This window comes from Mixophyes fleayi, chromosome 7 (genome assembly GCF_038048845.1).
Source record: "Mixophyes fleayi isolate aMixFle1 chromosome 7, aMixFle1.hap1, whole genome shotgun sequence".
Lineage (NCBI taxonomy): Eukaryota > Metazoa > Chordata > Amphibia > Anura > Limnodynastidae > Mixophyes > Mixophyes fleayi.
In genome coordinates, this window is record NC_134408.1 from 141,129,527 (window position 1) to 141,154,795 (window position 25,269).

The 25,269-nt window shown below is 39.9% G+C and overlaps 1 protein-coding gene across 1 annotated transcript in view; it reads left to right on the top strand.

Annotated features, from left to right (window-relative positions):
• The window catches only part of LRP1B (LDL receptor related protein 1B), a 728,477-nt gene that overhangs the window by 650,681 nt on the left and 52,527 nt on the right, over positions 1–25,269 (top strand). The window contains exons 74-79 of the mRNA XM_075181401.1: positions 5,397–5,531; positions 12,978–13,097; positions 15,397–15,638; positions 17,226–17,449; positions 20,108–20,214; positions 24,292–24,408. Coding sequence (XP_075037502.1) covers positions 5,397–5,531; positions 12,978–13,097; positions 15,397–15,638; positions 17,226–17,449; positions 20,108–20,214; positions 24,292–24,408 — 945 coding nt within the window. The remainder of the gene's footprint in view (positions 1–5,396; positions 5,532–12,977; positions 13,098–15,396; positions 15,639–17,225; positions 17,450–20,107; positions 20,215–24,291; positions 24,409–25,269) is intronic.

The window sequence follows — 25,269 nt, forward strand, 5'->3', positions numbered from 1 at the left end:
AGCTGAACATTGAAAATGTAGGAAGGTAAATTGATTTCATTATATCACTGCAGCTTTCTACCAGACTTTTGTTACATTGAAAGACTGCAGAGAGAACATACAGTAATCAGTATAAAAAAAAAGATAATTTCTTATTTTAGAATAAAGTTAGGCTTTAAAAGTCATCAGTTTTTATATTGTCTATTTAACTAAGTGTTATAATTACAATAGGTGAAAAGGGAACTCACTTGTAAAGAAACAATTATTGGCATTATTCTCCAAATAATACCCAATAGAATCATATAATACATTCAACAACATACTATTGTCAACAATGCCATAAGCTTTGTGAGCGATTGCACCCTTAATGGGTAACCGTGTACCCCTCATGTTCATACCCCTGCAAAAGTCCAGATATTTTGATTGCCATATATTTCTATACTGCCCGCTGAACAGTGTTTTCCTAAGCATGGTCCCAGCTTTCATACAGAGTAAATACATTATCATCATCACCATTTATTTATATAGCGCCACTGATTCCGCAGCGCTGTACAGAGAACTCATTCACATTAGTCCCTGCCCCATTGGAGCTTTCAGTCTAAGTTCCCTAACATACACACAGACAGACAGACAGAGAGACTAGGGTCAATTTTGATAGCAACCAATTAACCTACCAGTATGTTTTTGGTGTGTGGGAGGAAACTGGAGCACCTGGAGGAAACCCACGCAAACACGGGGAGAACATACAAACTCCACACAGATAAGGCCATGGTCGGGAATTGAACTCATGACCCCAGTGCTTTGAGGCAGAAGTACTAACCACTGAGCCACCTTGCTGCCCAAGCCTAAATCCTGTTTATTGCACTGTAACTGTTACTCAAGTTTATGCATTTTCGCAAAACATCTGTAGTGATATTTTTAGAGTAGGAATAAGACTGGCGTACAGCGTCTCTTCAAAGAGAAAAAGAGAAAACTAATGAAAACCTGAGAATATGGAATACTGCCCAGCATAGATATTTGGTATACATAGATCAAAATGTTCTGATCAGCAGGTGGTTGGCCCAGATAACAATCCTGAGGACGATACCAGATTTAAAGATCATCCCTAATTGGCCAAGATCCATATGAAGATTAAACTTCTATCTGACTGTTTGTTGTTAGATATCAAACTTCTATTGCATCCTTACAGCGTACATGTAATAGTATCTGTGTGTATTTATCAGGAATAACTGATAGAGCTAATCTCAACTATATTTGTTTATATATCCAGACAACAGACCTGTATGACATAATTGCTATATATATATAGCCCCAAAGAGGAATATGTAAAGTAATCAGTGAAATGGTCAGTTTTGCCAGAGGTGGCAAAAAGATTTTCAAATTTAAACTTTGCTGACACCTCAGCATTTTCTGGAGTTTGTATGCTCTCCCCGTGTTTGCGTGGGTTTCCTCCAGGTGCTCTGGTTTCCTTCCACACTCCAAAAACATACTGGTAGGTTAATTGGCTGCTATCAAAATTGACCCTAGTCTCTCTCTGTCTGTCTGTCTGTGTGTGTGTGTGTTAGGGAATTTAGACTGTAAGCTCCGATGGGGCAGGGACTGATGTTAATGAGTTCTCTGTACAGCGCTGCGGAATTAGTGGCGCTATATAAATAGCCGATGATGATGTCCCTATTCATGCACAGGTGGAGTATTGTTAAGAGCTGAATCAGTAATTATCTGACATTCCTTCACCCAGGGATATCCCGACTTGTTGGGGGTAATTGAGGAAAAGTTTAGACGCTCTGCTGTAAGTGATCCACCCCTACTGCAAGACACAGACATGAATCCACCAAGTATAGAAAGTCTGGTTCTTAAATAATAGCAGGTAGAGGACCTTGTAAGAAATGAATGACAGATTCCGCCAATTGTATAAAGCTGTATATCTATTAGAGTATTATGTAAGACAAAATTTAAATATACAGTGTTTGCTTTCATCTGTACACTGTATTCCATACAGACATGACTGATAGTTCACTTTCCCTGCATTGAAATAGTGTTGTAAGTAGATTGATTTCAAAATTTATTTAAACTTTACAACATTTTAATTGCATTGTGGTATAGAGAGAGTTTGCCCGGCATCAATGAGTTAAACATTTTTCAAAGTGTAAACATACACTGGAAAGTAACAGCAATAGTAATATGTTAATGTTTCTAAGTAAATGGCTTACGTGTTATAAGGATTCGTATATATGTTTACACTTGCATTCATTATTGTACATACAAACAAAGCATGTATTTGCTATTTGCTGTAATGACAGCCTTGATTCGTAGATAGACAAACTGATATCTCAGGAAAAGACCAGAGAAATGTTTTTATTAAGTATGGGTTGAAGTTTATTCTGTATCTGAGCCGCCTATTCAAACGCACTGACAACACCAGAAAGTGAAAAGATGTACGGTGGAGAGACATAATAACTGTGTCTAATAGCTCAATCAGGAATATATTAATTAGTTTATATATTTGTACTTTGCTTTGATTAATAAAATGATCATTATTTTCACTTCTGGTGAGTTTGTTTTTAAACCACAATGTTATGTACTAACCCCAAATGCAACAACATGACGGACGAGTCAGATTTCAAGTAAAGTGAAAGTATAGTGAGCCTGTGAATGTAGAGCAGTGTTGGGCAACTTGTCCCCCTTCAAGGGCCCTCAAACCTTCAAAAGGGCCACTTATTGTCCTTGATTGACAGGGCATAAAGCAGGGATGAGCTGGTGGCTGTAGGTGAAGGCTCGGAGGGCTACGTGCCACTTTGCCCATCACTGGTGTAGAGCAAGCTTAGACGACTGTGTGGCTGGCTGGCCCTGCTGGTACTTAGAGTTGCCCACTAGCGGGAGAGTGCACATTGCTACCTACGGGTGGATCAGGACATCGCTAGAACTCATATTAAATGTTGCGTCCAGGGGCATTGCTAGTACTTCACTGGGCATGAACCAGAAGAGCAACTTTGGAGCCTAGGTAGGGTGGATTGGCATCACCCACCGCCCCTCCTCACCTCTATTCCCTGTAACCTGTGCAGTGCATTAGTACCGCCACCATAGCTATCTTTGCCATAGGCTGGCAAGGTATGTTGGGACTTGTAGTCCTTCAGTAGCTGGAGAACCACTTGTTGCCAAGCTCTGCTCTAGAAAACAGCTCAGACCCAGCCTATGATCATTTCAGTGTATAATGCTGAAATAACTGTACTACGCCCCAGCTCCACCATGAATCTCATCACAACGTATTGTATCTCGGCTACAAGGCGCATCTGTTGTAACTTATGCTGCAGGCCGGAATAGAGAACTCCAAGGTATTAAGTGTATTTCATTTCCTCTACTATGAAAAATGTGACTGTGTGTCCCCACTGCGGTGACATATATACAGCCTGGTTTGTAAGCTGATGAATAGTCCACACTGACATTTTGCCTCTCACTAAAAAAGTTTACATTTAAAATGGGAAATATTGTCAGGTCGGTCCACAAGGAGCACTTGACATATTATAGTACTAAAATAGCCCCTCGCATAATCTTTACATTAGCATTTAATATGCAGGGCTAAGTTTCCCAGAGAGTCCTGTCTGATATTTGTTAAAATTTGCTGCTATTGGTTCCAAATGTTTTATTTTTTTATTTATTTTTTTTGAAGATATATAAATGCGAACATAAAATATCCTTTTTTGTAAACCACTTCATATCCTCACTCCAACCCCACATCATGACCGAGCCAGATTTCAGATTTTGGTGTCAGATTCCACGACAATAACTTTTTTTAGTTTAGTTCACAAACAAAAAAAACTTTATCAATACTTTGTTGTTTACAAATTATACATATATAAAGCTTCATTTAAAGGTAGTTGCCAATTTGCGACTGGGCAAACCATGTTGGCCAGCTCTACCAACTATATGTACTTTATTTTATTTGTAGACGGTGCGAATATAGGCTCTGAGTCATTATGGAGAGCAAAGCAATAAAAAGAGTAAATTTGATCCTGGACAAACCATGTTACAATGCAGGGGGTGCAACTAAGTTTATTATTTTGCACATAGGATAAATACTGTCTGTTTTTTCATGTAGAACACAAATTGACTCAAGCCTATGACTGCTATATTTTTATGTTTCAGATTTTGTAACTGCTTTTCTTATTTTTAATTGAGGGAAAACCTAATTAGTATGATAGGTCTCTTCTTTTGTGAGAACTTAAGGTTCAAAGTAAATTGCTGTTTCAATAAGAAACATTTTGCTAATAAAGCAGAATCAACACGATAGAGATCTGTCGCACTGGCTGGAAAAGTCATTTTGACATCTCTGTAATGACGGCACAAGATTCCCTATTCAATAAGGAAGCAGAACATTGGGGGAATTCAATTAGACACTACACTCTACGCTCCACATTGAATTCCCCCCATAGTGTTTGATTGGAATACTGTGTCTTGCGATCATAAACTGATCATGAAGTGAATTAAATGGTTCCTAGCACCCTCTCCTGATGTTGCAGCTGATAGCCAGAGCTAGGGATGCAAAGGTGGGGGTGTTTACGTAGAAGACCACATGCCATCCTCCTCTACTTAAGAGTTAGCTACACTCTTCTAGAGAGAGTATCCGACCAATGATAAAAGACAGCCAGGGCTTGTATGTACAAAGTTGGAATTTGGATTCATTGAATCCCCTTACATAGGATTCCCTAACTTGTTTGACAAGTAAAAGTGTGGAGGAAAATTAATGTTTTCTCTTATGTCCATCTTACAATGATTATAGATAGGAAGATCTTTCAACTACTCCCTGCATATAATCCACTCCACTTGTTTTTAGAGATGTGCTGAATTAGAATCTTTGATAGTGATGGACATCAGGCAGACATAGGGCCACATGTGAGCCCCCGAGACTTCACCTGTGGCCCCTAATTCCTTCCTGCTTTATTGTCAGATTTGTTTGTTACAGCTTGTAACACTTGTTTAAAATGCCTGCAGATATGTTATTACAAATAGGTGTCTCTTTCTTTAATTGAAATAATTGCTTTAACTGATTACTGAGATTATTTGAGAGCTGCCCATGCAGCCCCTGACTATTGCCCATCACTGCTATACGAGCCGTATTTTGTCCATTGCCCATGATTTGTGGTATGTGTTGCTGCTAATAATTAACTGGAGAGGAAATACACCATCACCATGAACTTTTTTTTAACCAAGGCAGCAATAGAAAATCATTTATCTTCATGTTTCATATATACAAGATTCGCATTTTGAGTTAAGTTTTCCTGGCACTATTTATGTGTTTGTAAAATCATAACTGTGCTAAAACTATTTTTGAGGCTTTAGAATTCTTGTAATAACTCTACTGGTGATTTGATTTGTTTATTTGGAAGAAAGCGCTCATGCTGAATTTAAATTTCCTTCAGAGCCAAGCTTATACTCCTGTGAAGCAGATGTGAATCCTTGTGGAGACGATGCCTACTGTAATCAAACAAGCACACCTGCTTTTTGTCACTGTAAGACGGGTTTCCAAAGGAACTTGAAGAACAGACAATGTGAAGGTAGGTGCTTCAGATGGCGTGCCAAAAATACTGAGCGAGCTTGGATGTGAGGAACGTGATTTACATTCTAAGTGCCGCTGGTTTATTACAGGGAAAGCTGCTGTCTGTTTAGAGGGACATGTTAATTCTCCATGCATAACAGAGGGGAGAATCACATGGCTTAATGAAGAATCGCTATAGCCAAAATGTAGTAGCGGTCGTTTACACTTGAAAGGAGCTAAAGAGTTTAATTCAGCAGTGAATTAGCAATGCCAATTAATTAAATGAACATCATTGCAGATATTGCAGAATTTAATGACAAAATTCATTTTAGTCAACATTACAGTCCTGATACTAAGTAGCATTTGTAATATAATATTTAAAAAATAAAATAAAAATGATCTATCTATCTATATACATATATATATATATATATATATATATATATATATATATATATATATATATATATATATATATATATATATATATCTGTAGTTATCTCTCTATCTTTGTGTATATATATATATATATATATATATATATATATATATATATATATATATATATATATATATATATATATATATATATAGGCACAAGTTAACCTGTGTATGCTGTTCTTTAATGTATAAAGAAAAGGTCTTATTAACAAGAAATAGCTAACACTAAGCAACTAGCAGACAAAAGAAGGATTTAATCCTCACTCTAGGAATTGTGGGCAGAGACATGTAAATTGCAGAAACCAGTGGTCTATAACCTGCGCAGAGGATATATAAAAAGATTAAAATAGCTGTGTGTGAATTGGATGAATGGATCTCCCTTTCTAGCTGTAAGCAAAGACCGGTTACCCGGTAGGCTGACTAGTCTGTAGGCTAGGGCGCAAGGCTTTTGGGGGGGGGAGCAACATTTTGCGACAGGTAGAGGTATAAACGGAAATTAATTTAAAAATATTAGAATAGTTGTTCTCCAAAGTAAATATGATAGAAAAATGTGGTATGGTTTTAATCATGACGTGGCGGGGAGGGGTGAAAGAAGCCAGATTTTAAATTAAGGACAAGTATGTTTTTGCCTACTGTGTATTAGCCTGACGTGGAAGGCAGGGGGGCGCTATAAGCTTATTAGCCTAGGGCGCCTGATCCCTTCATCAGGCCCTGATACATACCCATACAATGAGCAAACAGCTATGCGTTAACAGAGTACATAAAAGATCATGCACAAATAGACATACATGAGAACAGTATATATATATGGCCACAGATAAATGCATGGCTGTAATGAACAGAACAAATTGCATGACGTACGGAAAACATTCCAGCATAAGACATGACAGGGACAAGCAAGGGAGACGGAGAGCGGACAGATATGAGAGGTAGGGTAGAGGACCCTGCCGTAGGAGCTTACATTCTAATCACAGTGTCTGGGAGAGGAGCCGTGATGGTGCAGGAGCCATGATGTTGCAGAGGCATAGAGGGGCATTTTGGAGAAAGTAAAGATGGGTGTTTGGTAATCAGACTTTCTAGATGGATCAGTTTTTGCACTGAACATTCTATTATGAGCGGTAGCAGCACCAGCACTAAGAAAAGAAAACGGCAAAGGTCTGAGCCTTTGTTGTCAATCCAGATGGTGTTTGTGAGTGTTTTGCTGTTTGTTGTTTTACAAAATTCATCACAATCAGGATTATCATTATGTTTTGAATTAATGCTTGAAAGAGCTGCTGTTTTGAGTAGAGATGTTCACTGACCCCGGTGTTCTGGTTTTGGTTTTGAATCTGGATTAACTTCGTGTTTTGCCTTTGGTTTTGGCAAAACTGCCCTTGCGTGTTTTTGTTTTGGATCTCGATTGTTTTTCTAAAATCCCTATTTATTTTTTGCTAATATCACATATTTTTGCTTTCCCCCCCCCTGCATTATTATTAACCTCATTAACACTAATTTCCAGTCATTTGCAGTCAATACTGACCACCTCACATTTCACAATATTATTTTCAAACACTTTCAAACAAAGACTGCAGATTTAGAAGACCAAGCTTGCCAGACCTATTATTTCTATTTCAGCAATAACAATTAGCAATGGAGAAATGGAGCTCTCCCATGGGCGGGCTAGGCCGGGGGGCATCGCTTCCCCGGGTCGTTCAGTCTAACCCCTGTTAGGGCCGGCCGCCCCCCCCCTCCCCCGGATGCAATATTAACTGTATATAACCAGGCGGCCGCATCGTGTGTCATGTGATGTGGCTGCCTGTGTGCCCCCCAGGCTGCATGTTGCCAGCCCGCCCCTGAGCTCTCCTGAATGTCACTGGAGACTATGAAGAACACTGCTACCCCTCCTCTTTCTTTTCTACCTATGACGCTGCCCAACTACACTAGAGACTGCCAAGAACTGTGCTGCCCCTTCTGTGAAATGGCGCTGGATCGCCGTGGAGAGTGGTACTTATAGAATCCAAAGCTCGCGAGATCCGACGACGTAATGATGACCTCGTTTTCAAGTCCGAGGCCGCGCGAAAGTACCGAGCCGGCTCGGATCTGCTAAGTTCCGGTGTGTTTGGTTCTCGGAGAACCGAGCCTGAGCATCTCTAGTTTTGAGAGAGATCACCCCGTCTGAGGGCTAGATTTACTAAACTGCGGGTTTGAAAAAGTGGAGATGTTACCTATAGCAACCAATCAGATTCTAGCTGTCATTTATTTAATGCATTCTACAAAATGAATCTGATTGGTTGCCATAGGCAGCATCTCCACTTTTTCAAACCCGCAGTTTAATAAATATATCCCTCTTTCTTCTTACATCCTGTTCAGTAGATTGATCTATGACCACAGCAGATAAGATGTGTATTGCAATCTCACTGCAATTTAAATCACATGGCAATATTATCATAGATAGGGAGAGAAGGGAAAGAATTGGGATAATTGTGTTTACTTTGCAAAATCAGCCAACTCCACACAATATGGTGCTTGTTTTACTCTCTGGTTACTTCTCAGAGTGTCATGACATATATTTATTCAGTGTTTTTCACTTGCCTGTAGTGTGTCATCAATCTTTACATATGATCTCTCACCCACTTGCTCTGCCACTTCTGCCAGACAATATTGATTGATCAATTTGAAACATTTGCAATTAAATGAATAGAAATCGTCAACAACTGTCTTCGCCATTTGTTTCCCCCACTGATGAACGCAACACACACAATATTATTTAATGCAAAACCAGAGAAAAGTAAGCCCACGCTCGGTATATCCCACATTATATATGGTAGCAGCTGCTTGGCAATAAGCCCACGCTCGGTATATCCCATATTGTATATGGTACCAGCTGCGTGGCAATATAAATGCCCATATATGTATACAAAGCAAAAAGACAGTTGTCAGCGCTTATCCTGTAAACTGCATATCTGTCTGTGTCTAGCAAAATGAAAACATGAGGTATTAGTTCATATTTTGATCAAAAGACTTAAGCCTGCATCCCAACGTCAAGGGTACCTCATTATATGCAGGTCCTACACTGACCTATATGCTTTAAACACTATTAAAATGCAGTTAAAATCAGCTGCACTCACCTCCCAGGTATAGGGGTTTACATCTAGCAAAGGCTGGCTTGTGAGCCACACCCAAATGTGCCTTAAATAGGCTTGATGGACAGCTGCTATGACAACAAGGCAATATTTTAAAACAAAACCAGAGAAAAATAAGCCTGCGCTCGGTATATCCCATATTGTGTGTGGTACCAGCTGCGTGGCAATATAAATGCCCATATGTGTATACAAAACAAAAAAACAGTTGTCAGCGCTTATCCTTCACACTGCATATCTGTGTGTGTCTAGCAAAATGAAAACATGAGGTATTAGTTCATATTGTGATCAAAAGACTTAAGCCTGCATCCCAACGTCAAGTGTACCTCATTAAATGCAGGTCCTACACTGACCTATATGCTTTAAACACTATTAAAATAGTGTACTATTTTAATAGTGTTTAAAGCATATAGGTCAGTGTAGGACCTGCATATAATGAGGTACCTACCCTTGATGTTGGGATGCAGGCCTAATATTATTTAATATAATGTGAGAATATTTTCAAGTTACTAATCAAATAATATTCAATAATAGTTTAACTCTTAGGGGTTATATTTACTAATCTGCGTGTTTGAAATAGTGAAGATGTTGCCTATAGCAACCAATCAGATTCTAGTTATCATTTGTAGAATGTACTAAATAAATGATAACTAGAATCACCACAAGTATACGCTTTAGTCTTTTTGACATGAATAGTTTTTTTTTTAAACTTTCTATTGACTTTTTCAGAGTCTCATCAGTTTATTATAGATAGCGTTTGCTCAACTAACGTTTTACCACTGTATAAACTATGCTACATTAATATTAAACGTGACATTACAGGCTGTTTGAAATGTCACTATCCCTATGAAGTATAATTATATTTAGTATATTTAGAATTGGTAGGTACCACATTCTGTTGATGGATAAGGCTCTGTGTATCTAATCATACAATTCATAAACACCTGATGGCCATAATCTTGCATTTTGCACTTAAAGTATAGCATTGGGCAGCGTATATGCAAGGCAAACACTTAATGACACAGAAAAGTACCAGTACTCTCTTTTATACAGTTATTTAAATATATTTTATTACACTTCTGAACATGTAATAAAAGTCATGGATATTATAGATATTCAGGTTGGTTTGCAAAAAGATTTTTTTAAAGGTAGACATAGACAAACCTCTGATGTATGAAAGGGAGAATTGACAGAAAACCAAAGAAAAAAACGCCATTTTCAAAAACGCCACATTATCTGCGTCCCAGCTCTTAGCCAGTGTAACAATATAAACCGTGAAATGTGCGAAGTAGCGGTTTTACAAATTGACGGTAAATCACCCCAAAAATTGCCAGAAAAATAGATTTGGTTTTGAGAGAGCAATACAGGTCAAAGCAACCAGGGCCATTCATAGCTGGCCATTCATAAAATAACAGAAGGCACACTATAATTATTAATTATGAGGGTAATCTTATAGGGGGTAAAATTATTTTATAAATACATTAGTGGCCCAAATTTCATGTATGATTATATCTAAGGGGACAATAATATTTTGTGATATATTATTGGGGCATGATATTGGAGTACTAATGGGGGCAGTAATCATTTTTTTATGACACTTATTATTTCATGATGGGAACACCAATTAAAATGCGCACTTTCACAGGACTTTCCAGGTTGCAGATTGGGACCGTAATAAAGACCTTTTGGGTAGATTGGGGCATTGTCTTAGTGGATTGGAGCTGGGGTCTAAACTGTCCAGGTTTTCCCATTATACAGTGGTACAGTGGTCGGTTACAGGGGGCCTATGGTGGCTCAGTGAACCTTCACCTACGACCCCCAGGTCTGTGCCCTCCATTCTGACTTATTCTGTGTTTTGTTTTAAAGGGGTCTGAGGGTATGTGGAGGAACTTTTTAGCAAGTGTGGGTCTGATGGCATGTGTGGTTATTTTTATAGCAATTGGCAGATCTGAGTGCCATGTGGTGGAATTTTGAGCAAGTGAGGAGCATGTGGGATAAGTGATGTGGGGGAAATGAAGATCTTTTGGGGCTGTTTAATTATTCTTGAATTCTAGGGTAATGTGTGAACCTTGTGGAGGTTAGTGGGCGGCCTTTGCAGTATAGCAGAATGAAGTATATCGGATCGCCCATCACTGATATAAAATGTCTCTAGGACCAAAAGAAACGTCTCCTACATGGCACGGTGGTGGAATGGACAAGCGGCATTTATCTGCAGAGACTGCGCTGAATGTTGATATTAAATATCTGCCAATAGATTAGTTAATTACATTGTAAAGTGGCTCAGTGTTACAGCAGACATAAGTCTTAGTATGATGTTATTTGTTTAAGTTTTACTGACTTGGAGAACGGCCAGCTGTCTGTCACATTTAGAAGAAAAATGGCAGCGAGGCTCTGGCTGAAACCTTAAATGCAAAGTACGGCTGGGTCATTCCTGAGACACGGAGCTCCACAGCTTAAAAGTAAACTTGACCTGTCACTTGCAGGGATCAGTAACCTCAATAGCAGGATAATTAGACATTTAAAATGTCGCTATTTCTTTCCAACAGACGTCAAGGAAAACTACCCTCTTTAATTAGCTGGGTCTAATTTATAATTACTTTGTATCTTTCATATCTATGGGTGTTCTCTCGACATATTGCTACCTTAAAGCACTCCAAGTCAACCCCGTCAACAGGTCAATGTTCTAGAATCTACTAGATAGCTAGAATTTGATTGGCTGCCACGGGCAAACCCTCCACTTTTCCTGTTTATTAAGTTTGACGAATCTGCCCCACAGTATGCAATGATGTTTTGTGAGAAGTGCATTGTCCCTTCACTGACATCTGTGATTGGTGTTGGAGTAGTGGCTTTGTCCGCTCTGCGCTACACAATGGCAGTTGTGAATTCAGCTCCAGATTAGAGGCGCTGAGGCTTAACAGACACATTCTCTCTGAGTATCCGGTGCGATGCGGAAATAATGTTTCTGGTGGTACTGTCAGTTCTGATTATTGGAGAAATGACTTTTAATCCAAGAAAGCAAAGTTATTTTTCTTCCTCTCTGAGAACCGCTGAGACAATGCAAGATGCTGAAACATTATATTACTAATCAGACATTGGACTCTGGTACTCTACCAGTGTGTTATATTAGTGCTCAATTCTTCTAGTTATAATTCAGTTCGGAATGAACCCAAATATTATTTTGTATAACAGGGTTGGTGACATGTACACATGGGATAATACACTGCCTGATTTTAGAAGCGACTGAAGGGTTCAGTGACCATATAAAAACGTTTATACAGGTCCCAAAAATTCAAGGCGACTTTAAATATATGTAATAGTTTACAGTAGATTCTACATTATAATTGATAACATATATATTTGCTAATGACCAATGAATTGATTACATCAGAACTCACTATTTATACAGCTATTTTTACAGGAATTTAAACATACATTAATGTCACTTGTGTATTATATTATAAGAAGCCATTGAGCAAGATCCATCCTGAACCATGAACGCGGCTTGGGGAGGTAACTTGTGACATCCAGAGATCAACTGTGATATCAAACCGTTTAAAGGGACCATAACATCAAACTGTTTTTGTTTTGTTACTTATTGGTAACTCAGCAATGTAATTGTGCTATGACAGATTGGTGTCTTCATTTGACTCTGTAGATAAATGAAAATGATGTTATTTAAACTGCAAGATCAGTGATTCCAAACCAGGGTGACAGAATACATTTATATGTCTCAATGTCCAACTGGAAATGCCGCGTGAAGTCAGGTGTGCCAGGGAAAACCACTTAAAATAAGTTAAATATATACGCCATGGAGATTACGTACATTTTAATTGTAAATGACACAAATGATCAGTAATTGATGTTGGCTTCCTGATGCTATGCAGTATTTTTTCCATGTGTTGCAGATATCAATGAGTGCTTAATCCTGAGGAACTGCTCGCACCATTGTACTAACCTGAAGGGGTCCTACAGCTGCTCGTGTGATAGGAACTTCTTAGAAAGGGATCACAGCTGTATTGTCAAAGGTGAATGGTAGTTACTGAATTTTTTATTTACACTGTTTGTAAAGTTTGGTAATGCTGGGGTCAGGGGCTTATTAAGGGTTCAGGCCGCCATAGGATAATACGCTCGTAGTGCCCTCTCTCCTTCCACAACAGGCTAAAGGTAAAATTAAACTCGTCTTTAAATTAAAATCCATCTTCCTTCATCCCCCTCCCCCTAATGTTTATGCTCCTGTGTTTTTCGAAAATCAACTCCACTTTGCTTTTTAAATGCAATCTCTGTCACTCATTTTGTTTTAATTAAATCGGAGCTGTATAGGGGATTGGAGCCATGAATGAGCGCTACTCAGGCTGGAAGGGGGGCTCTTCAATCTTCACATGCCGCGGTCCTTGTCTCTCCTACTCACATATCCTCATGCGTCCGTCAGAGGATGACTCATTGTCTTCAGCCTTTACCATGGGACTATGTTAAGATTAAAAAATGGTGTCAGTCTATTGGATAGTCAGGCCTTGGTCGGGGTATGATTTGGGTCATTCAGTTTTTTAGAGGGAGAACTTATCTTAAACTCATCTTAAACTTATAAATACCAATACATTAGAAAATTTAGATCAAATAAAGGTTTTTAAGAGTTATTATATACATGTAATAAACAGTTCGGGCTTGGGATTTCAGCTCCACTAATTAAAAATAAATTTATAATAAAAAATAGATTGCTAAAGATATGTTTAAAAAATAAAAAAAATGTTTTAAAAGAATTAAATATTTTAAAGTAATTATTTTCTTTCGCTATCGCCATGGTGAGAAGGCAATGGCAGAAGAAGGCTTGTGGCTATTGATGTATAGAGCAAAAACACACCGGAGAGGAGGCTTTTTGCTATTTAATAAATAAAACTCATAATCTGCAGTTCGTAAATAATTCTTAAAATCCTTTACATCCCAACATGTTAGCCATCAGGAGAGGGGCAGGAGGTGTGGCCATGTCACTATGGGGGCGTGGTCATGTCACTATGAAGGCATAGCCCCGACCCAGAGGGCTGCTTAACGCTGTAAAGTGCTAGATTGTCTATAAGATATCTCCCTTTCCCCAACATTCCCACCAAACATGTTCTAAAATCTGTACTGTCCCTCTGAAATTGGGACAGTTGGGAGGTAAGCTTTATATAATTTTTGTGTAGTCATTTACTCCTGTGGAGATCCTTGTTGATGGTATTGGTTTGGACCTTCAAATCACTGTCCGCAATAAATTGATAGGCTGCATTCTCAGTTATATCACTGGTTCCTAGTGAATGGGTAGGTTGCATTCTCAGTTATATCACTGGTTCCTAGTGAATGGATAGGCTGCATTCTCAGTGATGTCACTGGTTCCTAGTGAATGGATAGGCTGCATTCTAGGTGATGTCACTGGTTCCTAGTGAATGGATAGGCTGCATTCTCAGTGATGTCACTGGTTCCTAGTGAATGGATAGGCTGCATTTTCAGTGATGTCACTGGTTCCTAGTGAATGGATAGGCTGCATTCTCAGTTATATCACTGGTTCCTAGTGAAAGGATAGGCTGCATTCTCAGTGATGTCACTGGTTCCTAGTGAATGGATAGGCTGCATTCTTAGTGATGTCACTGGTTCCTAGTGAATGGATAGGCTGCATTCTCAGTGATGTCGCTGGTTCCTAGTGAATGGATAGGCTGCATTCTCAGTGATGTCACTGGTTCCTACTGAATGGATAGGCTCCATTCTCAGTGATGTAGCTGTTCCTAGTGAATGGGTAGGCTGCATTCTCAGTAATGTCGCTGGATCCTAGTGAATGGATAGGCTGCATTCTCAGTGATGTCACTGGTTCCTAGTGATTGGATAGGCTGCATTCTCAGTGATGTCACTGGTTCCTAGTGATTGGATCGGCTGCATTCTCTATGATGTCACTGGTTCCTAGTGATTGGATAGGCTGCATTGTCTAGAATGTTTAGCCACAAATTGGCTTCTTCCTCTCTGAGTAGACAAAAGGTACAATTTAAGGGTATCTCATTAAGGATGTTCATCCTGTGGGAGTCTTTGGAAAATGTAGAAACATAATTTAAATACATAACATAAAGCTACTGGATTGGTTTCTTTCTTTTCTAATTTGCTTCCAAGGAATTTTCTACCAAATATCAGGTCAACAGACAACACTTTAAAACCATCATTCTATGATAGACATCCTGACGGAAATTTAGTGCGAAACATTTCAGGACCGATTTAGAGTTAAGGTTTAGAGTTAGGAGCAAATTAGCACTAAACATATACAATAAGTGGACTAATAATTTAATAAATGTGATTGGATTATTTCAGACTCCGAAGAACAAGTTCTCTACGTCGCCAATGACACTGAGGTCCTCGCTTTCAGATACCCTTTTGGCCGCAGTGTGGAGCATCAGCAAATATCACGAATCGCGCACAACTCTCGGATCACTGGGATGGATATGTACCTCCAAGGCAATATGATTTTATGGAGCACCCAGTTCAATCCAGGAGGCATTTTCTATAACACGTTTCATGGCAGAGGGGGCAAAGAGACCAGAAGTGGCTTAATTGTGAGTTATTAGTTTAAGACACTATATCTTGGTTGTGTTCTCAAAGGGTAATGCCGAAATGTATTTTTGGAAATTGTTATTTTGACGAATATATCTGTACGTAGCTATAATTTGACATTGGCAGCTCATAATTGGCCATTAACATCCTGGTTTTAGAACCCTGCACGCCCATCTGCAGTAGCAATTTGTTGGGGGCTCCTCGCCTAAGATTCAAACTTGATTGAGCTGTTTGAGAACAATGAGTGCAGAGAGCCTTTAGTTGTAACGTGACTATTTAATATTGTACCAACGTGCAGTAATGTCAATATACTGTAGTCGCAATATAATGCAAAGGGTTTCATGATCTTAAAGAGTAGGCCATCAAAATCTAGAGGCCATAATCATTTTTTTTAGGTTTTTTTTTTATATTTATCTTTAAAATGATTAAATAGTTGTCAAAATTTCAATATACTAGAGCTGTGTCATTTTTGTGGTTTTTTTTTTATAACGGACCTATTGCCTACACACAGGGGGAGTCAGCAATTTTGTGGGCTGGGCTAATCTGCAGTCCGCCTATATCATACCTCCCAACTGCCCTGAATTCAGCGGGACTGTCCCCCGATTGTGGGAAGTTGGAAGGTGTGTCCCCTATCACCACAGTGAGCGGTTACAGGTGTCTCTGGTGCGTGCTCCAATTTAAGGATGATTTTAGGAGAGGGAAGGGACCTGAGGAGATCCTTTGTTGATGGTATTGGTTTGGACCTTCAAATCAAGGGATAAGGTTTAGGTTGAGAATTGAAATTGTAACCACTCCCTCCACACAGCCATTTGGTGGGCTGGAAAAGTCGTCGGAAGAATGCAGCCTAACAATGCCTCAGTGATGTCACTGGTTCCTAGTGAATTGATAGGCTGCATTCTCAGTGATGTCACTGGGTCCTAGTGAATGGATAGGCTGCATTCTCAGTGATGTCACTGGTTCCTAGTGATTGGATAGGCTGCATTCTCAGTGATGTCACTGGTTCCTAGTGAATGGATAGGCTGCATTCTCAGTGATGTCACTGGTTCCTAGTGAATGGATAGGCTGCATTCTCAGTGATGTCTCTGGTTCCTAGTGAATGGATAGGCTGCATTCTCAGTGATGTCACTGGTTCCTAGTGAATGGATAGGCTGCATTCTCAGTGATGTCACTGGTTCCTAGTGAACTGATGTTGGGAGCAGCCTAACAATGCAACATGGACATATAAAGAGGCGTGCCCATGTCCTGATTTAGGAATTTATAAATGTTGGGAAGTATGTAATATTCATGAGGCCTAATTTAAATGCTGAAGTTATTGGTTCTATGTTCTCAAGAATTTTAGTTCAGCCCATAAAATGTCTGCCCCCACTTTGTGTAGCTGACCGGTCCACTACAGATATTGGGAGGTATGCAAAAGGATGTGTTGCACTAAATGTGTTTTGACTGTTTGACTGTTCCCTTCTATTTAGTTGAATGAATTCCAGTTTAAGCTTATCAATTTTATTAGAGACATGTTCCCATTCTCATGTGGAATGCATGGCAATATAATACACAGCATGACCACTGAGCCACGAAAATGTTTATTTTTTCAGTGTCCTGAGTTCAAAAGACCTAGAGATATCGCTGTGGACTGGGTGACGGGAAACATCTACTGGACGGATCACTCCCGCATGCACTGGTTCAGTTATTACACCACTCACTGGACCAGCCTGAGATATTCCATAAACGTAGGTCAGATAGACGGACCTAACTGCACACGTCTCCTCACCAACATCGCAGGGGAGCCTTATGCAATTGCTGTAAATCCCAAAAAAGGGTAGGTTTAAATGTCTTCTTCTTTCAACTAATAGACATTATTGTCACGAATAAACCAGTTTACCTATGGAGCAGAGTTTACGGGGCACAGCTGGACAGCATGTGTTTTCTTTTTATTTCAGTTAACTAGAACATCCCGAGCTTCTAACAGATACATTAATCTAAACTGTTGCAATGTAGTACGGATTCTACTTACATGATAGTTCCACCTTTGTAATGGAAAAAAGTACCATACCTGTTTGTGGTCACACCCAGGACGGGACTCGGGCATGGGTAAACTTGGCTGCTGGCAGAAAAATTCGGAGAGAAGAGGTGAAAGATCCTCTGTTTTCAGTGGCTGGTGTATGTGACAATGATAGGTGGCCACCAGCACCTTTTTGGCAGTAATTAATGGCAGCCCACACATATGGTGGCAATGTTGGGATGTAACGTAGGCTGTATGGGTTGGCACCTGGTCACTGGATCTTGATCCATGAGCACAGTCCCTCCTAACTGCATTAAGGGATTAGTGCCTCATATGCGTCCCCCAGAAGACTAAGCATGGTACTAGTATCTTCTCTAGGACTTCTATCTGTTATGCTACAGGGGCTCTTAAAGTAAAGGTGATCGTAGTCCGGACCCTATGTCATCACCTTTACTTCCATCGCCTCACCACTTTGTTTAATGGTCACAGGGTTCTAACAATTGACGCCAGATCTCTGAGCACCCGCAGTGATGGGACGCTGGAAGGACAATTAAGGGTCAAGATAGACCTCTGCTTTTGACGTAATACCGATTGGTGCGTTCCTTTTTGTGGGGATTCAATTTCTTCAGGATTTTTTGTGGGGATTCAATTTCTTCAGGATTTTTGCAAAGATTTTCCTCTGATATATTTATTCAATACTTACATTAGAAATAATCATTATCATCAATTGTTTATATAGCTCCAACAAGTCCGCAGCGCTGTACAGAGAATATTTGTCACTCACATCAGTCCCGGCCCCATTGGAGCTTACAGTCTAAATCAGTGTCGGACTGGCCTGCCGGGGAGCCGGGGTATCCCCCGGGAGGCCCTGTTGCCTGATAACCCCGCCCTCTTTGTTGGTGAGGCAGAGCAGAGAATTACCGAGTTGCGGTCAGTCTACATATGAAACGGAGACTGTCAAACTAATCCCTGCCTACAGCCAGCACGTGAGAACACTTCCTGCTCCTGAGACAGAGAGAGGCAGAAATGCTTCACAGTGACACAGATCTCAGATTACTCCTTCTGCTGTAGTTGCAGGCGTCCTGTAGTCATAAAGTTGCCGTCCTAACTGCAGTGTGAGTCCGTGTAATCAGTAAGTAATAAATCGTGCAAACTTCTCTAGAGCTCTCCACTGTGTGACCTCGGAGGGAGGGAGATAAATTAGAATGGCTTCATTGCAATATACGTCTTCAGTGCCTCTATAAAAGGATCCTATTGCAGCTGACCAATGAATGGATTCCTAATAAACTAGTAACCAAATTCACTGTTTATATCATGTTCCATGTTTATTTGTTTTCAATCAATTGTGGGACTCTATTCCCTATAGAAGCATATCTTAATCAGAATAAAACACATTCAGACAGTTAGGTCCTTATAGGATTGCATCTGCTATATGCTTTAATATTAATGTTTTGCTTTTGTCCTTTGTAGTGGCATTGGATTATTATTGAGTGTACATTTTGTGGGTAGATCATTTTTTAGAGTCCTGTTTTTATTTGCCAGTGTCTAGAGTGTAATTAGATTTATGTAATATTTTAAATGTGCATATATTTTTATGCTAATAATTTTGTGGTCTCCATAGTGCTTCATGGATATATTAATTTTTAGTCTATACCCTTATATTGTGGTTTTCATATGATGAATGGTTGATCTCTAGTACTGTAGTATAGCATTTGTTTTCTGTGTACACTATGAGGGGAGAGAACACTAACCACAAAGAATGGACAGCACACAAATAGCTGATGATGATTGATTGTATTCAATTCATCCCTCCCCTTTCCCTGTCTCCCCTGTTTCACACAGTGCCCTCCATGCTGCATTTGCTCCCCTTCACTTACTTTCCTATTGACTTCTTTCTTCTCTTCTGTCTTTTCCTTCGCGGCTCCTCACTGCAAATGTCCTCTTTTTCTTTATGGACCATACTAAGGTGCTATACGTTGTCCTCCATGGCCTGACCCCATCCCCTTTAATGACTGACCACAACCCCTCTTACAGTTGGCCACACCCCATTGTAGTGGGCCCCTACCGCTGCATTTCCCCCGGTGGGCCCTTCATGTCCCAGTCCGACACTGGTCTAAATTCCCTAACACACACACACACACACACACACACACACACACACACAGACTAGGGTTAGTTTTGTCAGCAGCCAATTAACCTATCAGTATGTTTTTAGAGTGTGGGAGGAAACCGGAGCACCCGGAGATAACCCACACAAACATGAGGAGACCATACAAACTCCACACAGATAAGGCCATGGTCGGGAATTGAACTCATGACCCCAGTGCTGTGAGGCAGAAGTGCTAACCACTGAGCCACTGTGCTGCCCAAAACTCATTTCTACTCAATTTTTTTCACGCCCACAAAATGTCCAATATGTTTTATAATAATTTCTTCATTACCTGTATCTATTTATGTTTTTTTTGCTGATGCCAGGATGATGTACTGGACAGTCATTGGAGATCGTTCACATATAGAAGAGGCTGCCATGGACGGCACGTTACGAAGAGTTATAGTGCAAAAAAACTTGCAGAGACCAACAGGTATCCCACCATTTCACTAAGGCTGTACAATTCAATATCATAAATGATTATGACTCTAGTTAGCTGCACTTTTTAGAGAACCAAGCTCCTACTTCTATAGAAAATACATTATGGGGACATCCATATTTTGGGCTGAACTGGTATTAATCAAAATGCAGATTTTCAGTTCACTGTCTTTGGTCACTAGATCCTAGTGAATTGAAAAGTGGAGATGTTGCCCATGGCAACCAATCAGATTCTACCTATCATTTCATAGAATGTAGTAGATAAATGATAGCTAGAATATGATTGGTTGCAATGGGCAACACCTCCACTTTTCCTATTTAGGAGGTTTGATAAATCTACATCTAAGTCTTGGTAATTGTTCTTTTATTGATGTGACTTGTAAATTTTTACATTGTACATTTGTTTGATTGGCCGGATTATAAATATTGTTATCTGGGTTTTGATGGTGGTCCCTGTATCCCTGTGGAATCTAGCAACAATCCTTGAATGCAGAAATGCTGAAAAATTTCCATGTTACTGAATACCCCATGCTTGACCTTTTGCAAAAAAAAAAAAAGACTACTCCCTTATGGGATTCTCTTGACTTGGGTCTCAGGAAGTGACACTATGGGCTAGATTTACTAAGCTGCGGGTTTGATAAAGTAGAGATGTTGCCTATAGCAACCAATCAGATTCTAGTTATCATTTATTTAGTACATTCTACAAAATGACAGCTAGAATCTGATTGGTTGCTATAGGCAACATCTCCACTCTTTCAAAACCGTAGTTTAGTAAATATACCCCTATGTCTTTGTAATTAGCTGCAGAGGAATATTACATAGTACACTCTTCTAGTGCAATTGGTTCTGGAGCAGAGAGTAAAGATAATTACCCGCCGCTTATATAACTGAAAACGAGCACACTTTAAAGAGTTATGACAATTGATTTTTCTTATTGACGTTGGTTAAGGGTTAATGGTTTCATAGTGTGATGGCTGATTGACTCACAGCCCCATAAGGCCTGGTCTGACAAAACAATCAACACATTGTAGACATCACACTCGTTAAACAAGAAAAGCAATAACAGAATTATTGTTTTCTATCCCATCCTTTATATCTATATACTTAGGAGTAAATGAAGAATATATGTCTCTATTCAACCATGCAGAGCCCTAGTTTGTGATACTGTTCACATGTTTCACTCTGATTTGGTTCTGTGGGTAATTAGGCCAGACGTGTAGAAGTCCAATTTTCACCATTTGATAAGATTGCATTGATCCACTGCAATCATAATGTAATAGAACTTGGTTGTCCACACTACCATCATCTAGAAATGTCATCTAATGAAATGAAGCACATGCCATGGGGTCATCATCCAACCTTATTTTCCATCCCAACCTGAACTGGATTTTGATTGTCTAGAAACAAACTGTAAACCAAACACTTAGAGCGTGGTCAGCTTTAGAATTATATGTTAACTTGAGACTTCATCTTCAGATGGATATTGATATTATAGATAAGATATAAAGAGTGACTGCATATATGAAGCTGCTTTTAACACAAAACTTCCCCTAACTAAGCTTAGAATACACCCTTGGAGGGGAGTAAGGGGGAAAGGGTTTACAGTGGACCTTGCAATTTTAGAATACTGTCTTGGATGTAATTAGTGAACCACTGCATAACTGTGCATTATATCAATAGCAAACGGATATCCCCTACAGCTACTGTTTTCTCCCACATTGTATGAATACGTATACCGTAGTTTGCCCATTTCCTAACTACAGATCCATGGACCTATACTTTGGAAACTGTGAGCAGCCAGCAGTATGTTGGTATTACCGGACTTCCCAGCATAGGTTTAACCTGAGCGATGATAGCCCAATGAAAGCATAGGGGACCCTGCAACTGGGGAAAAACACAAGCCATACAATCTATCCAGTTATTATGTACAGTATATCATTTAGAGAACATCAACAGATTGGTAAAGATATACTTAGGTGGTGTTGGGTACTGGAATTAAGCAGATCTTGGTAACTAAGTGTGATTCTAGAATTGAGTTTTGAAAGGTGGCTGTGCCTATACAGTATATACACTTTCCCTCTCCATAACTTGCTTAGCCATAGCAGACAGTGTTGTAACCTGATAGTATCTCTGACTACACAGTTCAGGCATCACATAAGTAACGCAACATTTCCCGTCTTGTCTGCATGATGATTGTCGATGGCTGGAGTTTTATGCAAGATAAAGCCAATGAAGTGATTTGACTTTTTTGTATCCAAAACTATACAACGTTAAGAAAGATTATCACACCTTGATATACATACACACATAAAATCCTAAGCTATAATATACATTTTTAATGGTTGGTGATAGGAACAACATACCTCCCTATTGTCCAGATTTTCCACAGTCACGATTTTAGGGCTCTGTTCTGCTGTCCCAACTATAGTCATGTTTGTCCCACTGTTGGGAGGGGAAGGGAGATTTCAGCCTGGTGCGTCACCCCCTCTGGGGGATTGCCAGGTCCCCATTATGAAGTGACTGTGTCTTCATCGTGACATGAGCACCCCCCGTCCCGATCCTGGGTACTCTAATGTTGGGAGGGATGACTTAGGGAGTTCAGCAAACTTAGAAGAAGGAAGATTTCAGTTTAAGTTAAATTCTAAAATAAAAAGGCACACTTAGACGTGATGAAAGGAGAATAGTGATGTAAGGCAATATGTTTCCCGAAAGAGCAGTAGATGGTTGAAATGAACTTGCAGCGATACATAATGAAGCATTGCTGAAATCTACCATGCTGGGGCTGCTCTGTGACCCCCTGACGAAACCCCCCTCCTGTATGAAGCCTTTTTCCTGCTGGATCCATGAGGGATCCAGCGAAGTTCAACTGGATCCTATTATAGCGGTCAAATAATGCAATCCTGACCTGAATAAATTGCCTAATGCAGCTGCAAGCATAGTTACTTGGGTTAAGGCTGGAGATTTCTCCAGGTGTTATCATCATCATCACCATTTATTTATGTAGCGTCACTATTTCTGCAGCGCTGTACAGAGAACTCATTCACATCAGTCCCTGCCCCATTGGAGCTTACAGTCTATATTCCCTAACACACACACACACACACACACACACACACACACACACACACACACACAAACACACAGGCAGAGAGAGAGATTAGGGTAAATTTTGATAGCAGCCAATTAACCTACTAGTATGTTTTTGGAGTGTGGGAGGAAACCGGAGCACCCGGAGGAAACCCACGCAAACACAGGGAAAACATACAAACTCCACACAGATAGAGCCATAGTCGGGAATTGAACTCTTGACCCCAGTGCTGTGAGGCAGAAGTGCTAACCACTGAGCCACCATGCTGTTAACCTAGAGTCTTTTCCTGCGTTTAAGTCGGCATTTCGGCTCTTCACCGCTTGTTAAATAGACCCCACAGTTTTAGAAAAAAATCTATAACTATAAACATTCTTTAATTAAACACAGGTCTAAGTCATTAATGTGTAACATAAATGGCTAGATTTAATTGTTTTTATCAGCAGTCTATGTTGTCACATACACTTATTGCCTCGAGTGTGTGTACAGTTGTGATTCTAAAAGTTTTTCCAAAGAATGCTTTTTGTTCTGAAGCCGCGACAGGCTGCAAGTTGATTGGCAAGACTTTATTTCAGATAAAATCATTATTAGGAAGTATGTCAGCTTTAGGTTCCTGAACACTCAGCTTCACACAGCTCCATTCTGCTCGCCACGTACAGATCGTACAGAATACAAACAGCTTGTGTTTTATTATTAAGAGCCTGCCGTCACTGGATTCTCAAGCTGATCAAAAGGAAAGTTCTTTCAGGAGAGGAAAATAAAACAAATGCAATTTAATGCTCAACAAGCTCGGACAATGCAGCTGAGCTGACACAACTGTGCATAACTTAACGGATGGCAAATAACCTGCGGAGACCTGAAATATATTTTCTTTTTCCCCAAATTGTTTGTATTTCAAATAATTATGTCGACTTCCTGTGATATGTTCAACAATGCCTAAAAAGTTTGCAAACCCTCAGAAGTAACGTCTCGCTTGTTTGTATGCAGGACTCGCCATAGACCATTTTGGCCAGCGTCTCTACTGGGCTGACTTTGAGCTGTCCGTCATTGGATCCAGCAAGTTAGACGGCTCTGATTTGGTTATGGTTGTGAGTAGTATGCAAGGTATGTGCTCTCAACATTATTCCCATCTTGCAAGATATACATGTGTTTTTATTGCATGCGTTACAATTGTGTACTCTTGTAAGCTTGCTTAACCACATCAAATGCACCTTCCCAATTGTCCCGATTTAGGAGTCACAGTCCCAATTTTAGGGGACTCTCCTGCTTTCTCAATTATCAGCAGAGGCTGGTTGCCAAATTTTAGCCCAGGGGCAAGACTTGGCTCAACAGCCTATTAGGAACATTTTTTAAAAAGTTAAATAAATGCAGGTAGCCCAGTGACCTTGCCCAAGCTAGCCCACTATGGAACTGGCCTTCTGGCCCTCAGCTAGCCCTTGATTATCAGATACCGTTTTGAAGACAGTTGAAAGATCTCTCCCCCTAAGTGATGGCCCTTCTATGTTTACCAGCGGCAAGTGCTCGGCACTGACTGGGCCTTATTAGGTTAGGGGAAGGGGATGACTCAGAGTTTACAAAGCACTCAACACACCCCAGTGGGCCATGGCATGCCCCCAATGTAATGTGGCACTCCCCTATGAGGCATAGCAAAGCCAAATCTTGCACGCTCTGTCCCGACTCTCCAAATTCATACATGTTCGGAGGTATAGTAAAAAAAACAAAAAACTCCCAATTGAAAGTAAAGCACAACTCCTAATTATCGCCACATCTTTTCAGCCCTTTTGAGGGGACCCTTTAACCAGGGAATTCCACCATAAAAGCACCTTCTCCACCTGTTGAATCTCATTTAAATATCTTGGGCCTGATTCATTAAGGATCTTAACTTGAGAAAATTCTTATTTCAGTCTCCTGGACAAAACCATGTTACATGGCAAGGGGTGCAAATTAGTATTCTGTTTTGCACAT